Source organism: Carex rostrata, chromosome 6 (genome assembly GCF_964058835.1).
Source record: "Carex rostrata chromosome 6, lpCarRost1.2, whole genome shotgun sequence".
Classification (NCBI taxonomy): domain Eukaryota; kingdom Viridiplantae; phylum Streptophyta; class Magnoliopsida; order Poales; family Cyperaceae; genus Carex; species Carex rostrata.
The window spans coordinates 1809076-1833974 of NC_135923.1; the positions used below are offsets into that span (position 1 = coordinate 1809076).

Consider the following 24899-nt stretch of genomic DNA (forward strand, 5'->3'; position numbering starts at 1 on the left):
TTTCTCTACAACACTAGATATTCTGTGGTCAATCCATATGTTTGATATTTTCTTCCTATTTAAACCTCATTCACCAAGATTTAAAAGTTGATAATTCGGATATAATATAAAGATATAAAGAGGAGGGATCCAATTACACCCTTTTTTTGGTGATACAGAATTATACTCTCTATTTTTAAAGTTTTCAAATTTCAAACAGTCGATCTAAACCGTTCAACATGATGGATATATTAAAATGTGCTTGCAGATCAAATTTTTTATATTTTTTTGAATTGTTTTTTTTTACTATTTATTAAGTATTTTACAAAATCATTGTTTTCATATCATTGAATTTTTGTACTTATTTTAATAAATAGTAAAAAAAAAAAATGTAAAATTTGATCTGCAAGTATATTTTAACATATTCATCATGTTGAACTGTTTGAATCGACTGTTTGGACTTTGAAAATATAGGATGTAATCCAGTGTCACCAATAAAGAGTGTAAGTGGATCCCTCCTCTAATATAAATATAAGTTGAAAATAGTTTGTGGTTTTATGATAAAATAATATTAAAATATTGGTATATTTACAAATCAAATAAAAAAAATCAAAAGTTTGATATGGAATAACTAGCGTTTTTGTTCATATAATTACCAAATGATGAAAAAACAATAGTTGAAGAATATAAATATAATTAGAGAATCTTGTGTTAGTTTGTAATAATCTAGAAGTCAATAATACGATAAATTAATCATAAAGCTTTGTTCATGAATTGAATGTTTATTTATATATCATTTTGTTGCCTTGAGTATTATTGAAATTATGGATCATTTCGAGTTCATGACTAAAATTGTGAAACTCCATAATATAGATAATATATACTCTTAAAAGTCACTGACCAAGGTAATTAGCAGGAACACTAATTACCGCGATAAGGTTAGCATGTGGATTAAAAGATGGTTAAGTTTTACAAACCACCTGACACGAGATGTCATTTTAATCACATGGATACATGTTCTAGGAACATGGTATTTGACAGACCCCGAATGAAACATTAAATAGAATTGTGTTCGTGTCATTTATGTTTTCATTCAGTGTCAAAGTTCTACAGTATGAGGTATTTATCGTTCTCACTAAGAAATATATATGAGTAAGTGTTATCTAACGCTGTCCGTAAAAAGCAACCATAACGGTAGCATTTCCATATATATAACTTAGCTGAGGAAGTGATAGTCTGCCAAGAATACTACTTGTCCCTCGTATCTCTATACGAGCTATAACATCACTGGGCCCCTTGATAGAGTTAGATTATCTGCATGCGGTATAATTACAAGAGTAATTATATTTGATAATCTACTCAAGATCAAGAAAAGATACAGTTACCAAGGATGACACACATCTACCTTGAAACTGATCTGATAACTATGAGACAGAAGAACTGACACAAGTAAATTGTTTACTGGATCGTGATATTGTACAGTACAGCATCATCTGTGTAATTGGATGGTCATGATGTGTTGCCAGATGCCACCCATGACTAACAGAAGTTAAAACAGTTTTAACTCTGTTTACCAACATAACACAGATCCTATTGGGTCACACCATATAGGAGCTACTCGGAGAATCTTACTGATTAATTATAAATTGATTATAATTAATATTAAGATGGTTATAATTAATTATACGTGATATAATTAAATTATAAATGTCATTTAGAATGACAAGCAGAAACAACGGTTAATTTATAAACGTACACGTTACTTTGTATAAAAGTTACCGAACAATAACCGAAAAGAAATATAATTGTACATGACAATTATATATATATGATTTGGAATTTTAATTGTTAATTATGGGTTTGAATTATGGATTTAAAAGCCCAAAATAATCAAAGCCTTAATTAAAATTAAAGGCCCAAAGTCAAAGCCCAAAATCAAAGCCCAACACTATTCATGCCTTAATGGGCCAAGGGCAAAATGGTCTTTTTCCCTTGGTGCCGACTTCCCATGTGTTGACATGTGTCATGTGAGGTGGCAAGGGTATTTTGGTCATTTCACATGATAAAAGGATGAGGTGTCAAGGGCTTTTGGTAAATAGATTTGTTTTGAGGGGTATTTTGGTCTTTTGCAAACCTCCTCAAAAGTCTATAAATAGAGGGGTAGGGGTAGAGAGAAAGCCTCACTAATTCACGTGTTAATCTGATTACTTCGTTAATCGGTTTTTCTCTCTTCCTTGATTTCGGTTATTTCGAGATTAGGAAATAATATATTTTGTGTAATCCTGCGGTTTACGGTATTTCTGGCAGAAGAAGTAAATCGCTCTCCGGTTAGTCCTGGTGGATAACCAATAGAGGTATCACATGTGTGATACTGCGAGTCGATTCCATCCATGGTGAGGCTCTACTCGCTCGGTCTGCATTCCAACTGAGATTTGGAATCAAGGTATAAATTGTTATATTAATCTATTTAATTTGTAAATAGATTTAATGCTTTAGAAAATCAATTATGGAGTAGATCTGTAAATGAATTAAATGAGGTTTTGATGCCAAAGGAATACTGAAGGTGGACCGCCTTGGAAGGTTTCCTGACATACCTCGTTTAATTTTTAGCTTAACTTAACCGTAAAATTTTTGTTTTACACACTTCCGCTGTTAAGCTAAACTAATGGGTTTGAACCGTTCCATAAGACCCAACAGTGGTATCAGAGCACAAGGCTCTCCCGCTGATTGATTTTCTAAAGTTATAACTTATGCAAATAAGGTGCATGTACCGCGTATCGGTTTAAATTCTTACATTTGCAGCACAAGTCCAAAACCGATTAGAAATGAGATTTTCTTGGTTCGGTTTTTCCGACTGAGAAAGTTTAAATTAGATTTACGCTTTCTTTATGCTTTCTTATGAAATGTAAATGTTTACATTTCTTGGATCGGTTTTTCCAACCGAGAAAGATAAAATAGGATTTTATGCTTTCTTTATGTTTTCGTTTTTCAAAACTTTTGACTGCGTTAAAGTTCATCAAAGAATGTGATGAAGCAATAAAGTACCTTAGTAAGAGCTGTCATTTCCACACCGTAAAAGAGATGATTCTGTCTAGGAAAGATTGAGTCTAAGCGGTCCTTGTAACCCCGATCTTTCCTGGGAGCCCCTTTTACACGTCCTAATGGCTGGCCGAAAAGGAACTTTGTCACGTTACCAAATTGCTTTAACGCTTTTGAAATGGCAAAATTTAGTGTAAATCTTTCGCCTTTTCGAAAACCTTCGGAAAATAAAGTTCATCGAAGAATGTGATGAAGCAATAAAGTACCTTAGTAAGAACTGTCATTTCCACACCGTAAAGGAGATGGTTCTGTCTAGGAAAGATTGAGTCTAAGCGGTCCTTGTGACCCCAATCTTTCCTGGGAGCCCCTTTTACATGTCCTAATGGCTGGCCGAAAAGGAACTTTGTCACGTTACCAAATTGCTTTATGAAACGAAAAGAATATCTGTTTTAAAAACATGTAAACTGTTTATATGCTTTAAACGGTATAGAATAAAGAACTGAGCATAGCTGCAAAATAAAGAATTAGGAACTGATAATTATATATACCTGACTTGGTCCTGTATATAAGTAAATTAGATTTACTGCTTTGATATGAATTGAATAAATTAGATTTATTGCTTTCAAAGGAACCGTGAAAGAACGTGATGTCAAAGAAAGATTTGTGAAGGAACTCACCGTTGTCTTTCTGGCAGACGACTTTCACGTGTCCGTAAGAATGTCCAAAGTCAGTTGCAAGAACTGATTGCTTAACAAAAGCTAAGCGTATCAAAGAGGTACTGATAAGAACAAAAACTAATGGAGATCACATTTCGTATTCAAGACTTCCTTTCCACGACTGCTTAATGAAGCATATGAAAGAGGTCGTTATAAAGATACGAATAAAATCACATTTAGTCATTCTTACATATGCTGAGAAAAGAAAGTAATGGGGATCACATTCGATATTTTAGACTTCCTTTCCACGACTGCTTAATGAAGCATATGAAAGAGGTCGCTATAAAAATATGAATAGAATCACATTAGTCGTTCTTTCTGACATAAGCTAAGAAAAGAAATGGAGATTACATTCGGTATTCAAGACTTTTTTTCTATAATTGCTTAATGAAGCATATGAAAGAAGTCGCTATAAAGATACGAATAGAATCACATTAGTCGTTCTTTTTCACATACCCCTTTGGAGATTGCTGGCACTGTTAAGCATAAACACCAACCCATTAATTAAGTATTATGCCCTTCCTACTCTATCCTCCTCACATCATTGTTCATTGGTTGATGATTGAAACCTACTCAGTAGGCATCGCCTTTTACCTTTGGTGGTCGAGGGTTATGTGAGACATAACAAAACAAAATAGAGTGAGGTTACTTACCGATGATTTCTAAAAGAGTTTTAGGCTCGGGGCAAAGTCTTTGTTAAAAACACGTGATGTTTTAACGAAACCAAGAATCGCAAAGAGATGTGATTAGCAAAGTTTGCTTACCTAAGATAACTGATAGCCATGATATGCATACACTGCCTTGGTTATTGGTGAAAACATGGATCTTGGTCCTACTGCAAAACGGGAATGAAACAAATTTGCAGTAGGAGTTTTATTATTAGAATAAAACATTACATGAACAAAGCTAAAATCTTTACATTTAACATTGTAGTAATATGGCTAAAGAAACGTCCTTCTCTCTACGCTCCTTGCTCGAAAAACAAACACGTGAGAAAAGGGAATATATCCGAAATACACCGGTCCCTGCTGAAATAGTAGAGAGCAGCTCTGTCAGTACTCACACGCTTCGTATGACAAGCGATGATGAGAAACTGGAGAAGCTTAACTGTCCGTGGAGCCACGAGTTGGCCACAGAAGTTATCCTGAACTCATTTCCTCCTAGCTATTCGGAGTTCATTGTGAACTCCCATAAGCAAGATTTGGATAAAAGCTTGCAGGAGCCCCAAGGGATGCTGAGGATCACTGATAAAGACATTGAGAATAGCTCTCATGTCCTCATGATCCAAGAAGGTGGGAAGAAAATAGAGAAAGCCCCAAAGAAGGTGGCTCCGAAGTACAAAGGCAAAAGGAAGTTGGTTCTAGGAACGAACTCTCCCAAGATAAAAGTTTCTGCTAACTTTGACTGCTATTTCAGCAATAGCAAAGGTCACTGGAAGAGAAACTGCCCGAAGTATCTTGAAGATATGAAGTTTGAGAATGTCTCAAAAGTCTCAGTCTCAAGTATCAATGTTATTGAAGTTAACGTTGCAACCTCTATTAATGATTGGGTACTGGATACCGGATCATGTGCTCATATTTGTTCAAATATGCAAGCACTGAAAAATAAGAGGAAGCTACATAACAAGGAGATACAACTCCAAGTTGGAAACGGAGCACGAGTTGCAGCCGTAACAGCTGGTAATATAGAGTTGTGTCTACCCAGCGGGCTTGTAATGGAACTAGAAAATGTATATTTTGTTCCTAGCATTTCCAGAAACATCATTTCAATCTCATGTTTAGAGATGAATGGTTTCTCTTTTGTAATAAAGGACAATAGATGTTCTATATACAAAGATGAATTATATTATGGATGTTCATATATGATGAATGGTCTTTATATACTGGAAATGGACAAACCCGTGTTTAACATCAATAACAAACGACTCAAAACATCACATGAAAGCACGACTTACATGTGGCATTGTCACCTTGGTCATATAAATGAGAAACGCATCAAGAAGTTACATAAAAATGGACTTCTCGGTAAATTTGATTTGGAATCAATTGACACATGCGAATCTTGTATACGAGGTAAAATGACCAAAGCGCCTTTTCTCCAAAAAGGGCGAAAGGGCAAGTGACTTATTAGGTCTAATACACACAGATGTATGTGGACCTATGAGTACTTGTACAAGAAATGGTTTTTCTTACTTTATCACATTTACTGATGATTACAGTAGATACGGTTATGTCTACTTGATGAGACATAAGTCTGAATCATTTGACAAGTTCAAAGAATTCAAGACTGAAGTAGAAAATCAATTGAACAAAAGTATTAAGGCTCTACGATCTGACCGTGGAGGCGAATACTTGAGTTTTGAGTTTAAAGAGTACTTAAAGGAATGTGGGATAGTCTCACAGCTCACACCTCCGGGGACACCGCAATGGAACGGTGTTTCTGAGAGACGGAATCGAACTCTGTTAGACATGGTTCGTTCCATGATAAGTGAAGCCACCCTTCCGAAATCGTTCTGGGGGCACGCACTAGAAACTGCTGCACGAACAATAAATATGGTTCCATCCAAGTCAGTAGAAAAGACTCCATACGAGTTATGATTTGGGAAACTCCCAAATATGTCTTATCTTAAAATATGGGGTTGCGAAGTGTTTGTCAAACGCCCGACGTCTGGCAAACTTGATCCCAAGGCTGACAAGTGCTTCTTCGTAGGGTATCCTAAGGAAACGAAAGGATATTACTTCTATCACCAATCCGAGAACAAAATAGTTGTTGCTCGTGATGGTAGATTTTTGGAGAACGAGTTTCTTGCAAAAAGAAGTAGTGGGAGTAATGTAATACTTGAAAAAATTCAAGATACATCACACAATACAATATCTGAACCAGATCAGATCAACCCACCTCTTGATTTTTCGGCTGATGAGCATCTGGAAGTACCAAATCCACAAGTAGCTGTGGATGAGGTTCTAGTCCCGAGCTCAAGCACTTCGACGCAAGTTGAAGTAGAACTAGATCCGCAGACAGTTGTGGATCAAGTTCAACAGCCTGAAGAACAAGTGCTACGTAGGTCAACAAGAGTAGTCCATGCACCTGAAAGGTACTTGGGACTGCACGAGATCTCAGCCTATGACACTGAAGATCCTTTGACCTATGCGGAAGCAATGGATAAGCCCGACTCTGATAAATGGCTGGAGGCCATGAGATCCGAAATACAGTCCATGTATGACAACACGGTCTGGAACCTAGTTGTACCACCTGATGGGGTAAAACCCATAGCTAACAAGTGGGTTTTCAAAATGAAAACAGACATGGATGGTAAGATGACTATATACAAAGCACGGCTAGTAGCGAAAGGTTTTAAACATATTATCGGTGTAGATTATGATGAAACCTTTTCGCCCGTGGCTATGTTTAAGTCAATTCGGATACTCCTAGCAATTGCCGCATTTCATGATTATGAAATATGGCAAAGGGATGTCAAAACCGCCTTCTTAAATGGAAATTTAGAAGAGGATGTGTACATGACACAGCCTGAGGGTTTTGAGGATTCAAAGAATGCTGGGAAGGTGTGCAAGCTTCTTAAATCCATTTATGGACTGAAGCAAGCATCACGGAGTTGGAATCTTCGATTTGACGAAGAAGTCAAAAAGCTTGACTTTGTCAGATGCGAAGAAGAACCATGTGTATACAGAAAGACTAGTGGGAGTGCCATCGCTTTTCTTATCCTATATGTAGATGACATACTACTAATGGGAAATGATATTCCTCTTTTGCAACAAGCCAAGTCTTCGTTGAAGAAAGTCTTTTCAATGAAGGACTTGGGCGAGACTGTCTATATACTAGGCATAAAGATCTATCGAGATAGATCAAATAGACTTATAGGTTTAAGTCAAAGCATGTACATTGACAAAGTGCTGAATCGGTTCAGCATGCAGGATTCTAAGAGAGGATTTCTGCCAATATCTCATAGTGTTCAGCTAAGCAAGACTCAGTGTCCTTCGACAACTGATGAGCGAAGCATTATGAGTAGAGTACCATACGCTTCGGCTATTGGCTCTATCATGTACGCCATGTTGTGCACTCGCCCTGATGTCTCGTACGCTTTGAGTGTGACGAGTAGATATCCGGCTAATCCAGGCCAAGAGCACTGGATTGCTGCAAAGAATATCCTTAAGTACTTAAGAAGAACTAAGGATATGTTTCTCGTCTACGGTGGTGATTCCGAGCTTATGATTAATGGTTACACTGACGCCAGTTTCCAAACTGACGATGATGACTCGAGATCACAGTCTGGGTATGTGTTCATACTCAACGGTGGTGCTGTGAGCTGGAAGAGTTCAAAGCAAGAGACTACAGCAGACTCAACCACCGAAGCAGAGTACATAGCTGCATCCGAGGCAGCTAAAGAGGGTTTCTGGATCAAGAAGTTCCTTAGCGAACTTGGAGTGGTTCCCAGTGTTCAAGGCCCTGTGGACCTCTACTGTGACAATAATAGAGCTATAGCTCAGGCCAAAGAACCGAGATCGCACTCGAAATCCAAGCATGTTCTACGGCGTTTTCACCTGATACGAGAGATCGTAAATAGAGGTGATGTAAAGATATGTAGAGTTGACACAGTCAGCAACACAGCTGATCCACTCACGAAACCTCTTCCTCAAGCCAAGCACCAGATGCATATTGCCTCTATGGGTCTGAGACACATAGGAGACTGGCTATGAGTTTTTTCTTTAGATCTACGAGATTTTTAGAATACTAGAGATTTGTGTAAGTAGAGCCTACGATGATTGGCTCCTAGCTTAAGTGAGAGATTGTTAGTTTGTAATAATCTAGAAGTCAATAATACGATAAATTAATCATAAAGCTTTGTTCATGAATTGAATGTTTATTTATATATCATTTTGTTGCCTTGAGTATTATTGAAATTATGGATCATTTCGAGTTCATGACTAAAATTGTGAAACTCCATAATATAGATAATATATACTCTTAAAAGTAACTGACCAAGGTAATTAGCAGGAACACTAATTACCGCGATAAGGTTAGCATGTGGATTAAAAGATGGTTAAGTTTTACAAACCACCTGACACGAGATGTCATTTTAATCACATGGATACATGTTCTAGGAACATGGTATTTGACAGACCCCGAATGAAACATTAAATAGAATTGTGTTCGTGTCATTTATGTTTTCATTCAGTGTCAAAGTTCTACAGTATGAGGTATTTATCGTTCCCACTAAGAAATATATATGAGTAAGTGTTATCTAACGCTGTCCGTAAAAAGCAGCCATAACGGTAGCATTTTCATATATATAACTTAGCTGAGGAAGTGATAGTCTGCCAAGAATACTACTTGTCCCTCGTATCTCTATACGAGCTATAGCATCACTGGGCCCCTTGATAGAGTTAGATTATCTGCATGCGGTATAATTACAAGAGTAATTATATTTGATAATCTACTCAAGATCAAGAAAAGATACAGTTACCAAGGATAACACACATCTACCTTGAAACTGATCTGATAGCTATGAGACAGAAGAACTGACACAAGTAAATTGTTTACTGGATCGTGATATTGTACAGTACAGCATCATCTGTGTAATTGGATGGTCATGATGTGTTGCCAGATGCCACCCATGACTAACAGAAGTTAAAACAGTTTTAACTCTGTTTACCAACATAACACAGATCCTATTGGGTCACACCATATAGGAGCTACTCGGAGAATCTTACTGATTAATTATAAATTGATTATAATTAATATTAAGATGGTTATAATTAATTATACGTGATATAATTAAATTATAAATGTCATTTAGAATGACAAGCAGAAACAACGGTTAATTTATAAACGTACACGTTACTTTGTATAAAAGTTACCGAACAATAACCGAAAAGAAATATAATTGTACATGACAATTATATATATATGATTTGGAATTTTAATTGTTAATTATGGGTTTGAATTATGGATTTAAAAGCCCAAAATAATCAAAGCCTTAATTAAAATTAAAGGCCCAAAGTCAAAGCCCAAAATCAAAGCCCAACACTATTCATGCCTTAATGGGCCAAGGGCAAAATGGTCTTTTTCCCTTGGTGCCGACTTCCCATGTGTTGACATGTGTCATGTGAGGTGGCAAGGGTATTTTGGTCATTTCACATGATAAAAGGATGAGGTGTCAAGGGCTTTTGGTAAATAGATTTGTTTTGAGGGGTATTTTGGTCTTTTGCAAACCTCCTCAAAAGTCTATAAATAGAGGGGTAGGGGTAGAGAGAAAGCCTCACTAATTCACGTGTTAATCTGATTACTTCGTTAATCGGTTTTTCTCTCTTCCTTGATTTCGGTTATTTCGAAATTAGGAAATAATATATTTTGTGTAATCCTGCGGTTTAGCTTTTAAGCAAAACCGAGTTACTTCGGGACACAAATATATTTATTTCATCATTTTCTCGGTGAATAGTGTTTCTGCAGAATTCTGCGGTTTACGGTATTTCTGGCAGAAGAAGTAAATCGCTCTCCGGTTAGTCCTGGTGGATAACCAATAGAGGTATCACATGTGTGATACTGCGAGTCGATTCCATCCCTGGTGAGGCTCTACTCGCTCGGTCTGCATTCCAACTGAGATTTGGAATCAAGGTATAAATTGTTATATTAATCTATTTAATTTGTAAATAGATTTAATGCTTTAGAAAATCAATTATGGAGTAGATCTGTAAATGAATTAAATGAGGTTTTGATGCCAAAGGAATACTGAAGGTGGACCGCCTAGGAAGGTTTCCTGACATACCTCGTTTAATTTTTAGCTTAACTTAACCTTAAAATTTTTGTTTTACACACTTCCGCTGTTAAGCTAAACTAATGGGTTTGAACCGTTCCATAAGACCCAACATCTTGTTACTCTATATGCTTAAATTTTCTCTCTTTTTGAGATAGATTGCTTATAAGTAACTTCATAAATAATTACGAGATAAGATCAAATATAAAATATAATGAATATTTATGTAATTTTTAGGGGCGCTAATTATTAATTGGTGGGAAAATAAATTGTCTTGATATAAAGATAGGAGGATTCTCTTTTTCTCTAAAAAAAAGAGCTGATTCCGTTCCACCTCCTCTTCCATTCACTTCACCATTTTACACTTTATTTCAATTAAATAATTCAATATATCTATAATTTTATGACAATTTTACATTGTGTGCATTAAATTATAATTTTAAAACATAACATGATCATATTGTTCTATCAAACTTATTTCAATATGAAAATATTTGATTCTCTTACTAATTCTAGTTTGAAATAGTTATCACTTTGGGTCGTTGCTCCTCCCTTCTTTCTCCTCCACCTCTCTCCATTTCACTTGTTCCATTTCTAGTTTTTTTTCGGCATAGCGATATTCTTCTCTCTCTCTCGTCTCTATCTTCTCAAGCGGAGAAGAGAATGAGAAAAAGGGGAGGGAGCTGAGAACGCGGTATCGTTGGAGCTCGAAGTGTAGAGTCTTTACCCCATCTTGATCAGAGCACGACAGTGAGTAATTCAGCTGTTGGAGCACGGCGGCTATCAGACGAAAGAGGATCCGGTCGTAGATAGAGATGGAGAAAGAGGTAATAGGGTATTTTTTAGAGTAGATACGTATAATTAGTTGATTAGAATAATTTACGTGATTTTATGATAATAAATGAGTTTAGATCTAGGAAGAATGGTCATTTGATTCATTGTAAGTCTGTTTTTTATCAATGAAATTGTTAGTGTGAATTTAAAGTCACTAACCTTAAAAAAATAGTTATCACTTTGAGAATGGGACGGTAGTACATTTGATTAGAAAAAAGTCATAGAACTGTTAGATACTCAAATGTCGAAACTCGAAAGTTTGAATCCCGCTCACCACTTTGTAGCTTCTGAGAAACTTTAAAAAAATAGTTCTGTCCTTAGACTTTATTAGTCACTAAACATTTAACTACAGATAAAAATAATTAAAGAACTAAAAGGTGAAATGTGTGTATATGTTTTTTTTTACAGACTAATACTCAACTGGCACCAACAAACTTATTTTATGATGGTAGATGTTACATATCATAAACTATACATAAATCTCATTACTAGTGAATTATGGTTTCTTGTTTGGAACCGAATACATTAAAAAAAAAACACACACACAAACTTGCATAATTTCATTTGTTTTGTGAAAAGCTATAAAGCGACCGTCACCTATTCCCATTTGAAAATTAATAGAAAACGAGGTTCATTACACAATACTTAAAATTACAACCAATACCCAAAGCAACTACCAATTATATTATATTCCATTTAATCATTTTCTCGAAAGATACAAGAAAACAAATTTATTTATATTTTAATTAGAGGTACGTGATCAAGTCATTCAATAATTTTATATTCGTAAGAATTTTTTTATCCATATTTCTAACGTGCGACCTCTCACGAAAACATTACCTTTGCTATTAGATTAATGATTGATTCTCAAAACAATTTATTTTTATATCAAGTCCATCAACTCACATGCATTATATACACTAAATTTTAAACATGTAATTCTCACACAAAAAGTAACATCTTATCTACTAAATTAGTTTGTGGCTCAACAACACAAATTTTATTAAATCCAAAATTTGTTGAAGTTTTTCCTCAAAAAAAATTTGTTGAAGTTATGTGATACGTATTATCTTAGGGTAAAATAACAAATATAACAACGGTTATTTCATGTATAAAATCTTATGCAAAATATGATTTTTTTTTTTAAAATAGTACCAAATTTAATTTTTCAACTGAACAAGCACCATTGAATTGTTTTTTTTTATAAAAAAAAACAGCTCCACGGATCCGTAGGATCGGTGGAGCCATTTTATGATCCCTCCATACAACTTAATCACGAAAAACAATAGCAAATGACTCCACTGAGCCACAAGATCAGTGGAGCTTTTTATAAAAGAAAACAATTCAATATTGCTTGTTCAGTTGAAAATATTAAATTCAGTTCTATTTAAAAAAAAAAAATCAAAAATACGGTTCCTAGGTTAGAAGAGTTTTATTTGGGGGCGAGATCGAAGAAAAGTCAGTGTGGAGTTATTTCATGTAAATTGTTTACAAGGATAGAACTAGAAAATTTAGATAGAAAATTAAAATTTAAAATGCATAATATATGATCAACACTTAAATCCAAGTGTTCAAGATAAGAAACAACAAACAATGCTTAGTCCTGAACCATGCGCCACAATAAATCTATCCATGTAGGCCAATGAACGCACCTAATTTTTTTTTTTTTTTTTTATACTAATGATTGATGAGGAATCCCAAATATCAGGGCAATTATAATATCTTAAAATTTATTGGGGTGGTACTGTAGCGAGGAACAGTACCACCCCAGCTGATGTCATATGACGTCATACACTAATTTTCAGCAGCTTGCTCGTATCTCAACTTCCATTCGGCCGTCAATTTAGCTCGTCGCTTCCTTCCTCCCTACTGTTGGCTCCGCGCCGTCAATAGTAGCCCCCGTCACCGCCCTTCTCTGCTACGCTTCCATTTCCGTCATCCACCACGACGCCCTGCTCTCTCTCTATCTCCGCATCCCGCTGTCCTTCGGTTACTGTCCTCCTCTTCTTCTCCGGCGCTGATCTCCGACCTAACTGCTCCCATCGCCTTCCTTCACTCCGTCTCCTTCACTCGGTAAGTCTCCATTCACTATACCCCTGTACCGGACTCAATTATTCCCACTATTTATGACATCCTTGGAAATGCTTTCAATTGCTGCGTCTTTCACTTTCGTCCATCAAAAAAATTTTCAGCAACATTTCCCATGAAAGCTACCAATCCCATTCTTACACCTTTCGATCTGTTATAAATGTAGAATTTCTTCCAAACTTCAATGCCAATTATTGTGAAGCATAAAGTTGGGGAAGGACGATCTAGACTGCCGTGGTGCTCATAAGCCTCACCTAAAGCATAAATTAGAAGAGTTATCCAGTAAACATCCTTTTTTCCTTGATATATTTCCCTTTCTGCTTCAGATGTGAAATGAAATTGGATTGGCTCTTTCGACTATCAAATTGAGCCTTCGCGTTCGAACCACAGAATTGTATGCTTATTATTAATCATGCTCTGTTACGATTTTTTACGTGCTCATGTCAACCCCTCGACTAATGAAAGGGAAAACCTGGAATTGTTAGGCTTATGGTCAGATTGATGCACTATCTTTGGTTTTACTGAAATTAATTAGTGTTGTGGTGCTCGGGTTTAACCTGACTCACAAACTTCTTAGTGCATTTGTTAAGGCGCATGTGCTTAAATCGATTAGAGTAGGTACCACTTTCTAAAGTGAACATTTTCTTTTATAAACAAACATATAGATCAAAGAGCAACCCACTAATATGCTGAGGAACTGGTGAGGCTGCCAACGAGTACGCAGCCGGTCTTGCATAGCCATCACTGGTAACCCTTTTCAAGCTTCAATGTTTTCTCGTCATTTTTTTTAGCTATTTAAGCTTTTAGCAATGCTTATTTTTATAGATCAGCTTAGTTCTTTTCTTAATGCATTTGCATTTAAATGTATAGATGTCTACTTATTATCTTGTCTGACATATACTTCTTATAGTTTTATGAAGTCAATGTAGAAAATGTAGTCAACGGGTAATATTTTATCCACTTGGTAGGATTTTAGTGTACCAACTTCAAATTAGTTTGATAGCGCTTTCTAATAAGTAGTTGCTATTAAAGATACTTGCCTCAATTAAGTTGACAGATGCTCGAGGAAAATGTTTGCAGTAATTATTATTTATTTTTTCAAATTAATTGGCCGGATGCTAGCTGATGGACTGAATGTCGGTAGTCTTAAGCCAATTTGTATCCTGGTACGAGGAACCAAGAATAACATAATTTATGTTGGGTCTTTTGCAAGAGAACTGAACTTAAATTTACTGTCATTTATTTTATTTTCTATTTGGAGTCAAAAGTTACTGTACAGTAGTGCCACTGGTACAAGTCAGTAAAGCTAGGCAATACCATTACTGGTATATTTTTTTTCTGAAGTTAGATCCAATGAATATTTACTAGGAATTAGTGTTGGGGTTGAGGGAAGGAGAAGGGAGAGCACTAGATACCGGTGCTGCTGGGGTCGATCGGATATGTTTGACAAGGACTTGAATGCAGGGGTAGGTCAGTAAAAGAAGTGCAGAATTAAGCAATTCTTGTATTTTTCACATAATTAACTTCAGGAGTCCATATCAAATGATGTTAATAATTGAAAAAAAATGAAAAATATTGGTCTAGGTGTTGTATTTTGAAGTCCTCTATGTAATCACAGTTTTACTTTTGCTAAATGTCCAGTTCAGATGTACCAGTGGAGTGAATGGTGTCTTTGTTTCTCATTAGGGTGTTGTGCAGGTCTCATATCATGTTTGAGTGTTGGTTTAGAGGTATTTACGCCTAAGGTTAATATTTGACAATAGCCGAGTTAGGTTTTAAGGTTTACATATCCTCTGGTTATTCATGTCAGGAAGCAATAGAAGATCTAAGAGAGTTATCAAAGAGGTGCAACAAAATATATCAAAGCTGAATCATAAGAGTTCACTATCAGATAGGTAAGTAATTTTATGAAAATACCGTGTGTTTTATTGTATTTGCATGTTTTGTTGTATTTACATGAGGGACGGGATAGGTAGCGACAGCAATATGAAAAGTCATTTTATGTGTTCACGGCTGCACGATTTTTTTTTTGTGTGTAAATAGCATTGTACAGCTTATATCTTATTCAGTGTAATTTTTCAAGGACTTGACAATGTAGCATGTCATGTAAGATCGGGAAAAATCTTCAGGTGTAAGCTTTGGTACCCTTTTCTTTGTACTCTTCTGTCGTTGCTTTGATGTTAATGTAGCAGTTCAGACACGGACAGCAGGGGCGGAAGGTAATGGTTTCAAAAGGAGGCTTAGCTACTCCCATCCATTGAAAATTTGTAATTTTGTCCATTGAATTTTATAATTTTTATATGTATTAATACTTTTAGCCCCCTCTATAAAATAAAATTACACTATTATTTGTTTCCTAGCCCCCGTCATCTCAATATTCTAGTTCCGCCCCTGACGGACAGGTAAAACAAATCAGGCAGTAAAATACTAAGTTGCCAACCGGATATAGTTTTATATATGAAGATGCAAATATCAATGTAGTTAATTTGATCAATATGAGTTCATGACTTCCATCAATCACATGTAATTCTTTTTAGGTCGAGAAATAAAAAGTTCTGACTACCAATGATCATGATTACCAATATCTATCAGACATTTTGTGAGATTTCAGTTTCACCTATCGATACAAAAATTAATGTCAGATTTAATATTTTCTCTCTATTAATTTAGAATTAGATTTGACAAATGAATGAAAATTAGTGTCAGATTTAATATTTTCTCTCTATTTTCTGATCCGAGGGTACTATTCACCTACATTATAAAAAATAGTACCGCTGATGTGAGTCCTACATGCAGCGAAATAATTTAATTATTGTGAAAAATAAATGATAATAAACTGATATATAAACTGCAATTCTTGCCGAAGCTTTCATCGATCCAAGAATGCAAAGTATTTTGTGTAAGTGGTATGTCTTAGCTGATCTCATCTAATTTTTTTGTTCCCACAAAAAAAAAAATATACAATAAAATTTATGCATATATATAAAAGTCACTTTCTCTATATTTACTTAATTAATGCACTTTTCAAAATGAAAATCCACCCAATAATAAAAGAACAGTTGCACATTTGCGGTGTAGCCGCAAACAAGGTAACTAGTTATTATTTAAAAAGGTTAATAGAACGTGCATTAGAAATTATTATTTTTAAAATAAGAAAACGCAACCGGTGCTGTTTTTCACGGATTCAACTCCTGTTCAGACTTTCAGTACTGTTGATGAGGGTCCGGATTCCTACAGTAACTCAATTTTTGGATTTTGGATTGGGACCGTCCGATTTGAATCTGTTGTTTGAGTTTATTTTGCAATTCAAATTCATGTCTCGAGATATGTGCGCTCCACTTTGGATAGATTATTATATATTCGAATCGGACGGTCGCAATTTAAAATCCAAAGATTGAATTACTTCACTAGATTTGAATTCCTTTAGATGAAGGGCTTCACTTTACCGTTTGAGATTATATCTCATTGCTTTGAGATTCAGACTAGCGCAATGAGCAATGTTATTGGACTTTGAGATTCATGCCAAGTTAAAAAGAACGGTTCAAATTCATTAATTTTAAAAGATTTCCTCGTGCAGTATTGGAGAGGATGTGAATTCGTTTTCCACGCGAGTATACAAGGGATCTAGCTCCTTTCAAGTACTGTAGAGGATCCTCCTCACTTTACAGTTTGAGATGTAATTTCAGTTAGTTTGGGGGGGGGGGGGGGGGGGGGGGATTTTCTTTTCAAATAATGGAGAGGATGTGATTGGAGTATATCTGATGTTGCAATTGCGTGTAATGCATAATTATGTTGCTAAATATATGATGGCGACTGTTAATGTAAGAATTATCACCCTTTAGAGCATCTACATTTATAAATTTTGACTGAAATTAATTTAAAAATTGAAAAAGGAATTATCATATATCCAAAAATTATTTTAATTACTTTTAGCGTTCAAAAATTGAAAAAGAAATTATCATATATCCAAAAATTATTTTTTAAAGTGAATAAGCGAATAAAAATTAATATTTTTGCCAACATTACACTTTGAAAACAATTTCATTAATAGAAATCTTTGTATTTATGAAGTTATCACAGATTTCTGAAATTGCAAATAAAATTGACACCTAAAATTTGTAATTGAAAAATATATATTTCCTTGGTGGTAGTATCCAACAAGCGTCTCTTTAATTTTCATATTTTTCCATTTAATTATTGTTACCTTATTTTTTATGTCGCCAAATTCATATTTGAATTGATAAAAACTAGATAAATAAAAACCGAAACTTATTCATTGATTGTGTGTGTGTGTGTGGGTGGGTGGGTGGGTGGGTGGGTGGGGGGGGGGGGGGGGGGGGGGGGGGGGTAGGGGCAATTATTTAATTTAAGCACGGGAAATCTTTTAATTCGAAATCAGAGCAAATTGATCTGATATTTCTATTGCTAAATTAACAAGATCGATGTTGCAAATTTGTATTCTAAGAATATATTATGCATAACACAGTTCTACGAGTTGATTTGAATTGGTAAACATAGATCTTCATATAAAATTTGAGTCTGACTTGTATGTACATCAGTGTCATTTTAGTCTATATAACACCAACTTCAAAATCTATCAAATCGACTTCAAACGGTGAATTCAAACTGTTCAAACCGATCTACTTCATTAGTTGTGTATTTAAATCCAATTATAATTTTTCAAATTTATTTAGTATCAAGTCAAGCTGTCATATGTGTGAATTTTTAAGTTAATTTTAATACATTCATTTTTCAATATTTTTACCCACTTAATGTGATACTAAAATAACTCGAAAATATATAAAAAAAAAAATTACATTTAAACACATCGCTCATAAAGTAAATCGGTTTGAATGGTTTAAATTAGTTGTTTGAAGTCTATTCAATCAATTTTAAAATTAGTTAAAATCTTTAGCATAAAATATTATCAAGTGCTCCTTTAAAAAATTCCGAAATTCGCACGAATCCCTCTGGAATCTGGATTGCACTTTTTATTTTTATTTTTTAAACTCTACCTTGGCTTCCATTAAAATAGGACTATCTTTCAAAAGAAGTCCACAACATCCATTATAGTCTTGAGTTTCTGATAATGACGTGTCAACTGTTCATTGGCTGTTTCTCTTTTGAAGTCCACCAAATTCTCCACTTGTCAAATCAGGTGCTTCCACTTCAGCAAAGGTAAAAAACATCAGTAAGAATCTCAGGTGCAAACCATTTCAAAAAGTCATTATCTGGATTAAGAAATTGGAAGCGATTTTGCATACGTCACTCCAAAGCCCAAATCCTAAAATTTGGAATTATATTCCAAGTTACAACCATTTCTCTATTTGTTTACCCACTCCTTAACTAAATCAAAATTATCTCTTCTTAAATTATAGAAATTGTTGGCTAACTATTGATTAAGAAAAACCCCATGGATTAACCTTTCCTTTCCAATGTAAGCCGATCGTACCTGATGAAGGCATCAACGCCCGTTGATTCATTCTACTGTTCAATTAATTAGTAATATATTCACGATTCTCTATTTATTTACTGTTATGTTTTCTTTTTCTTTTATAACAGGAAGAGACGAAGAGCTTAATTCGTACCAGGATTCTTGCTCCAAATTAAGAGATCTCAACGTAAATGTAAAATGAAAATGAAGGGTTAATTCAAGGGTTTTTCTTAATCAAAGGTTAATCAAGATTTTTTATAAGAAATGATGGTAAGAGTTAAATAGTTAAGTGGCAAAAAAGATAAATTCAATTCTTGAAGGGTAAATAAGAAATTAAAGATGTCTTTAGGGGCACATAGAAAATTATCCCATTAAAATAGTAAACTGGATGACACTGTCAGAGTGTCAGATACCAATATAGTACTGGTCATATCATGCGCTCGCATAATAAAATAAAATAAAATTCATTATAATACAAGTAATATTTTTGGATCTTAATTTTTTGCATCAGGAATAAACGAATAGTTAACAAGCTGTTGAAGTAACGTCCGCATCTAGCATCTAGACTGTGTTTGATTTTGTTGTTAATTAATTATATATACTGATGTGGTATGGTTGCAATGCCATTTTGTTGTTAATTACATTACATTCACTTAGCACAATATTTCATTTTTAAGTATATATATATATATGTTCTGTTTTGACGATTGCCAAGATAACACCAGGTTCTGCAAGTTAAAGAACAAAACCAACCCACCTACCTTATCATTAGTCATTACTGTATTTGATACATAATGAGGTACCTTAGACACAATGAAAATAATAAGGAAATTAAATCGAGTGGGAATATATATATGGACTAACTTTGGTAGTATTATCCATCTAGTCTCAATAAAGTTGTGTCTCCTACAACAAATGAAACGATAGTGAGACAGACTGTGACTCGATCAGAAGAGAAGCGGCAAGCTCCAAATAGATATTATGGTGATTTCATAGAGAAATGAAATTGGCTATTTCAAAAGTTGTGATGGGTACATCAGAAATTTTCCCTTTTATGAAAAGAATGTTACAGAGTCCATATATATGGATCGGGGATTAACTGCTACATGCAGGTACCAGCAATAAGCATGGTATTAACTTATCAAAGAAAAGGGGAAAAATAATTAACAGTTTTTAGTTATGAGATGTAAGATGAAAGATGAAGTCTAATAAATGGATTAGAACCTCTTAAGCACATGTTAATGTGTTAAGACGTACTGTTAGCCTTCTTTCTTCAATCCAAAGAAAAAAAATAAAGTATAAATATCTCCATCAAACTTCTAAATATAAAAATAAACCAAACAAAATTTGACCCTCTATTAAGAAATTCAAGTCATTTCCTTCTTTACAATAAAAAAATAGAAGACAAATCCTATATTATTTCTATCTCAACATAATATAACAGAAAAAGTAAGAACAAAGCAAGAATTGACGAAATAAATAAAATTTAATCGCTTGTGTTGAGGAATTGTGAAGCTTTTTTCAGCTTCTTTCATTATTATTTGTCTCCAACTGCATCGACGGTATAAGAGGTGGCCTGAGTGCACGATCACCTCCATTAGTTGCCCCCATCTTTAGAGAATTCGGAAAAATGGGGGACCTATCACCATTAATTTTGTCATCAAACCTGGCCTCATTGGGCTCAACTTTGGGTGAACAGGAAAAACTCTGACTATTCTTCATAAATCCCACTGAGGGGCCATCTCGGGGTGGCGGTACCAGTACCCCCCTCTGCTCCTCATCAGTTGTTGTTGTATAAAACATTTTATCCCCTATGTCGTAGAAGTTTCCGGTTCTCACCTCTTGGGCTAGTGAGCAAGCCCAACAAAATTGCCACTGAATGTAGTCTGTCACTGACGATCGGCCACAACAGTAGGGATTTCCTGGCAGTTTAAATCTTTTTCTCATCTTAATCCTCCAAAATCCCCCATATAGCAATGCCAATATACATAACACAATTCCTGTTATCCCGACAACGTATCGTACTGTGACATCGTCTATTTTAAGCGCAGTTACGGTAAAAATTAGTAGTGGCCCGAGGAGTAACAACGCGAATGATAATATGTGCACGTACATGTTTCCCATGCCTAGCCTCTTCAAGTTCCAACCAAAGACGCAGAAGGTGCAAAGAGACGAGAGAACGAAGACGGTTAGGTCATCCCAACAATCAAAAAGCCCGCCAATCCACTCGGGGCTAGTCACCACAACTGTTCGATGGTAAACCGGCATGAGTTCAGTTTGATCAAGTTGTGGTACAGAGGAGTTATGGTTTTCGTGCTGAGACTGTCTTTCACCATGTTCATTGTCTTCTAATGCTAGTTCTCTCTGCCTACCAAGCGGTCCGAAACGGATAAACAACCTCGCTATAATCAAGGCTGCTATCCCAATTATGTATCCAAGATTAAGAGGCCAGTCTGGTCGGTTGTGTCTATTATAAGCCCAAAAAAGCGCACAACAAAAGTACTGAGAGAAACATGTTAGATGGAGAAGAAATACCGCAAATAACATGCACGCCCTTTCGTGTGGTTTTGGCCAATTGCCCTTCGAGTAGATACTCCTCACATCTTCTCTATCTTGTGGCCGCCATCTTAGAATAAGTACCATATGGTGAAAAATGCTCGGGTGTCGAAACACACACATATAGGTAAATAGTGCGTTTAGTATTTGATTTATCACCTCGTTCCATTCTGATCTAGTTGAACTGCTTGGTATTGCGCTATTGAGAGCTCCGATCGATATTAAACCGAACAATAATAGCCCGATTGCAACAGCTAACAACCATAGACACAAGGCAATTTTGGATGGGTCCTTGATCCATGAATGCAGCATTTGGTGAGGGTTTGGTGAGTTATTATTACACTTCAATTGCACAAATGTTGCTCAATCATCTGAATTGACAGAAAGAACAGGTAAATGGTGTTAGAATTTTAGCTAACAAAAAAATAAAGTTTTGTGAGAAAAACAAGCAAAAATGAAATCTAAACAACAATTATCAATGGTGAAATTGATAAATAAATTAAATTAATTAGGTTCTGCATGGTGAAATTGAAAAATCATTTGGTATTTAGAATGGTAAATATGATATTATGAATTTTAGAGGAGGGCGGGGGATATGTAATTTTGAATTTAGAAGAAATCTCCAGTTAAAAAGCAGGAATTAAAACAAAAAACAAAAAACTTACTAGCTAGTAATTGAGGCTCAACTTGATGAATTAATTTATTGACGAAGATCGATGAGAATGTAAGAGGTGAGGAGCGGAGGCACACATGCAATTTTGCAATTAATTATGGTGGTTTCGTATTTAATTCTTTGGGCAGAACTAGTGACATTATATAGGGGATTGAAATTGAGGCAGGCTGGCCGTGTATGAAACAGAACTGTCACCTTAATTCTCTGCATGCAGTAAAGGAAGAACTTAACTTGGTGTTGGTGGCATGGGGGTGGAAAGTGGAAAGTTAATTAATTGGGAATTCACTGGAAAATCCAGTCAGATAAACTCTGTTTCAAAACATAGAAATGATTAAAACGTGCATGGTAGAGAGAAATTAAAAAGGAGGACTTAATTTTCTTCTACATTTAATTTATCTGAGATATCGATCCATGCATTTGCATACAAGAGAGAGTAGCTAGGGATGTTCTCATTGGCCCAATGTCACTCGCTTTGAGAAAAAGTCTACGACTTCACAGGAATCGTTTTAGATGTGGACTTGCATTTTGTGACCGTGTTGCATGTCAAGTTGTTAACGCAATCAACTGGAAAATGGTGGTTTCTGGTAAAGCTGATCAGTGCTTATATTATTGCATGCTACCTGTCCCATATGAAACCATTTGTTATGTGAATATAATAGCAAACGTTCTATTTAGAAAATATAGTTTATTATCTATGCGACTATACCCAATTGTATATTCAACGATCAACATTGATTTGCGACCATTGATCGATCATGAATTATATATAGTTTTGGAAGGAAGGCCAAATAAATCATTTTTATTTTTAACGATCAACATTGATGTCCGGTATCAGAGTTGATCCAAATTCATTTTGGATGTGAAGATCAATTATAATATTAAGAAAAACTATTCTAAAAAGTTATTATGCTACACACATAATTTATTTAGTAGATTAAATTTTTGAACTTTGAATACATTAGTTTACAGTTCAATGCATAAAAAAGTCTATATATTATACTGCATAAGGATCCGACTCTACTGCTCTTCAAATTGGAGAGCAGGACCGTGTTATTTAAAATCTAACTATTGAATTTTTTTCATGCACAACTCCCAACACAGATCAACGGTTAGATTTTTAATAACAGAGTCCTGCTCTCCTATTTAGAGAGCAGCTAGCGGAGTTGATTCCAATGCATAAAATCCCCTTCTATTATTATTTTTATAGACATGATATGCAAATAGCAATTTTACCCATAGATTTTGTCTATAATATTGGATTTTAAAATTCAGCTTTATTTCTAGAAAATTGTCAAGATAGCCAAAATAAAGATTCTCAAGTGATCCCCTCAAATTGTCAAGCTGCTCACCACCCCTGGATTTCATTTTTTTGTTTTTATCGGTATTGCTATTTAACACTCCCTGCCCTGATTTGAAAATTGCCCAACCCTGGTCCAATTACACAATAATTAAATAATAACCCATATGAAAAGTTCTTGCCATAACCCTTATATTCTTTAATTATATTTATATTCCTCAACTATTGTTTTTTCATCATTTGGTAATTATATGAACAAAAACGCTAGTTATTCCATAACAAACTTTTGATTTTTTTTATTTGATTTGTAATTATATTAGAGGAGGTATCCACTTACACTATTTATTAGTGATACTGGATTACATCCTATATTTTCAAAGTTCAAACAGTTCAACATGATGAATATGTTAAAATATACTTGCAGATGAAATTTTACTTTCTTTTTATTTTTTTACTATTTATTAAAATAAGTACAAAAATTCAATGATATGAAAACAATGATTTTGTAAAATTCAATGATGTTCATGTTAACCTCAAACTAGCTAGTGCCTATTTATAGAAAAAGACTAAATGAGAGAGAGAGAGAGAGAGAGAGAGGGAGAGGGAGGGAGAGGGAGGGAGGGAGAGACACACAAGGGTACATGGGAGACAAATGAGAGTTGTGTGTTTGAATGGAAATGAACCTCCTCTTTTATAGCCAAGGGTTACGCGCAATTAAGAGGCTATGGAGTGGACTTAGTGGGTGCTATATTTGGATTGTTTCCCAGATTGTCTTTTTCACATTTGACTGTCAAAACACGTCCTTGGTGCGCTAAAAATAGAAAAACTATTAAACCATATAATTCTGGCTGTCTGCGGGTCCAGTGCGGATGCTTCGGGCCGCACTGGAGGTGAGTGCGTCCGAACTAGGCTTAGACTTTTTTTTTCTGTGAAGTGCTGAGATGCTGAAAATTGGTCCAAGTACTAAGTGCGTCCGCACTGGATCCCAAATTTATTTTTTTAATTTATCATGTGGTAGATCTTCTCGCTAGCTTTCCGAAAAGTGGTCATATGCCCAAAACGGAGTTACGAGTTAAAAGTTATTGCCGTTTTAAGTTCAAGCTCTATTTTTGGCTGACTGCTGCTATAGTGCTACAGTGCGTCCAGACCACCCGCACTGGATTCGGATTTTTCATGTGCGACCAGATTTCGGCCGCATCAAAATCCGTGTGTCCATACGGATTTTGATGCATAGCTTATTAAACATTTTTCAAATTGGCGCGTGTCCACAAATTAATCTAAGTACTTAGTGTGGCCATATCTCAAACCGTGCGTCCGCACTGAGCATTTTTCTTCAGTTTTCTTCATTTTTCTTCATTTCCTGCAAATTAAAACCAGACAAACGTAGTAACTTGATCATATGTGTATTCTATTCACTTTATATTCAAAATATAAGATATTTGGTGTTATTTCGTAATAAAAATTAGATCGAATGTGTATATAATTTAGGTCTATCAATAAACCTAATGCAC

General features: G+C 35.1%; 1 protein-coding gene and 1 long non-coding RNA gene across 3 annotated transcripts; one reads left to right on the top strand and one right to left on the bottom strand.

The window, feature by feature from the left end:
- Positions 1-13103: 13103 nt before the first annotated feature.
- LOC144555797 (uncharacterized) lies at positions 13104-15574 on the top strand. 2 transcript variants are annotated; one of them, XR_013512120.1, is made up of 4 exons: positions 13104-13413; positions 13595-13710; positions 14094-14175; positions 15239-15574. It is a non-coding gene; the product is annotated as an uncharacterized LOC144555797 (long non-coding RNA). The 2 variants fall into 2 exon arrangements; XR_013512119.1 differs by having other exon boundaries at positions 13107-13413; positions 14094-15574.
- A 4809-nt stretch (positions 15575-20383) lies between these two features.
- On the bottom strand, positions 20384-21505 carry LOC144555238 (uncharacterized). Its single transcript, XM_078303501.1, has one exon. The coding sequence runs from the start codon at positions 21503-21505 to the stop codon at positions 20384-20386; it is 1122 nt and encodes a 373-aa protein (XP_078159627.1).
- Between the last annotated feature and the right edge of the window lie 3394 nt (positions 21506-24899).

Excerpts from the sequence above, each read along its gene's own strand:
- LOC144555238 (XM_078303501.1), bottom strand. The coding sequence starts at position 21,505 with ATGGTACTTATTCTAAGATGGCGGCCACAAGATAGAGAAGATGTGAGG.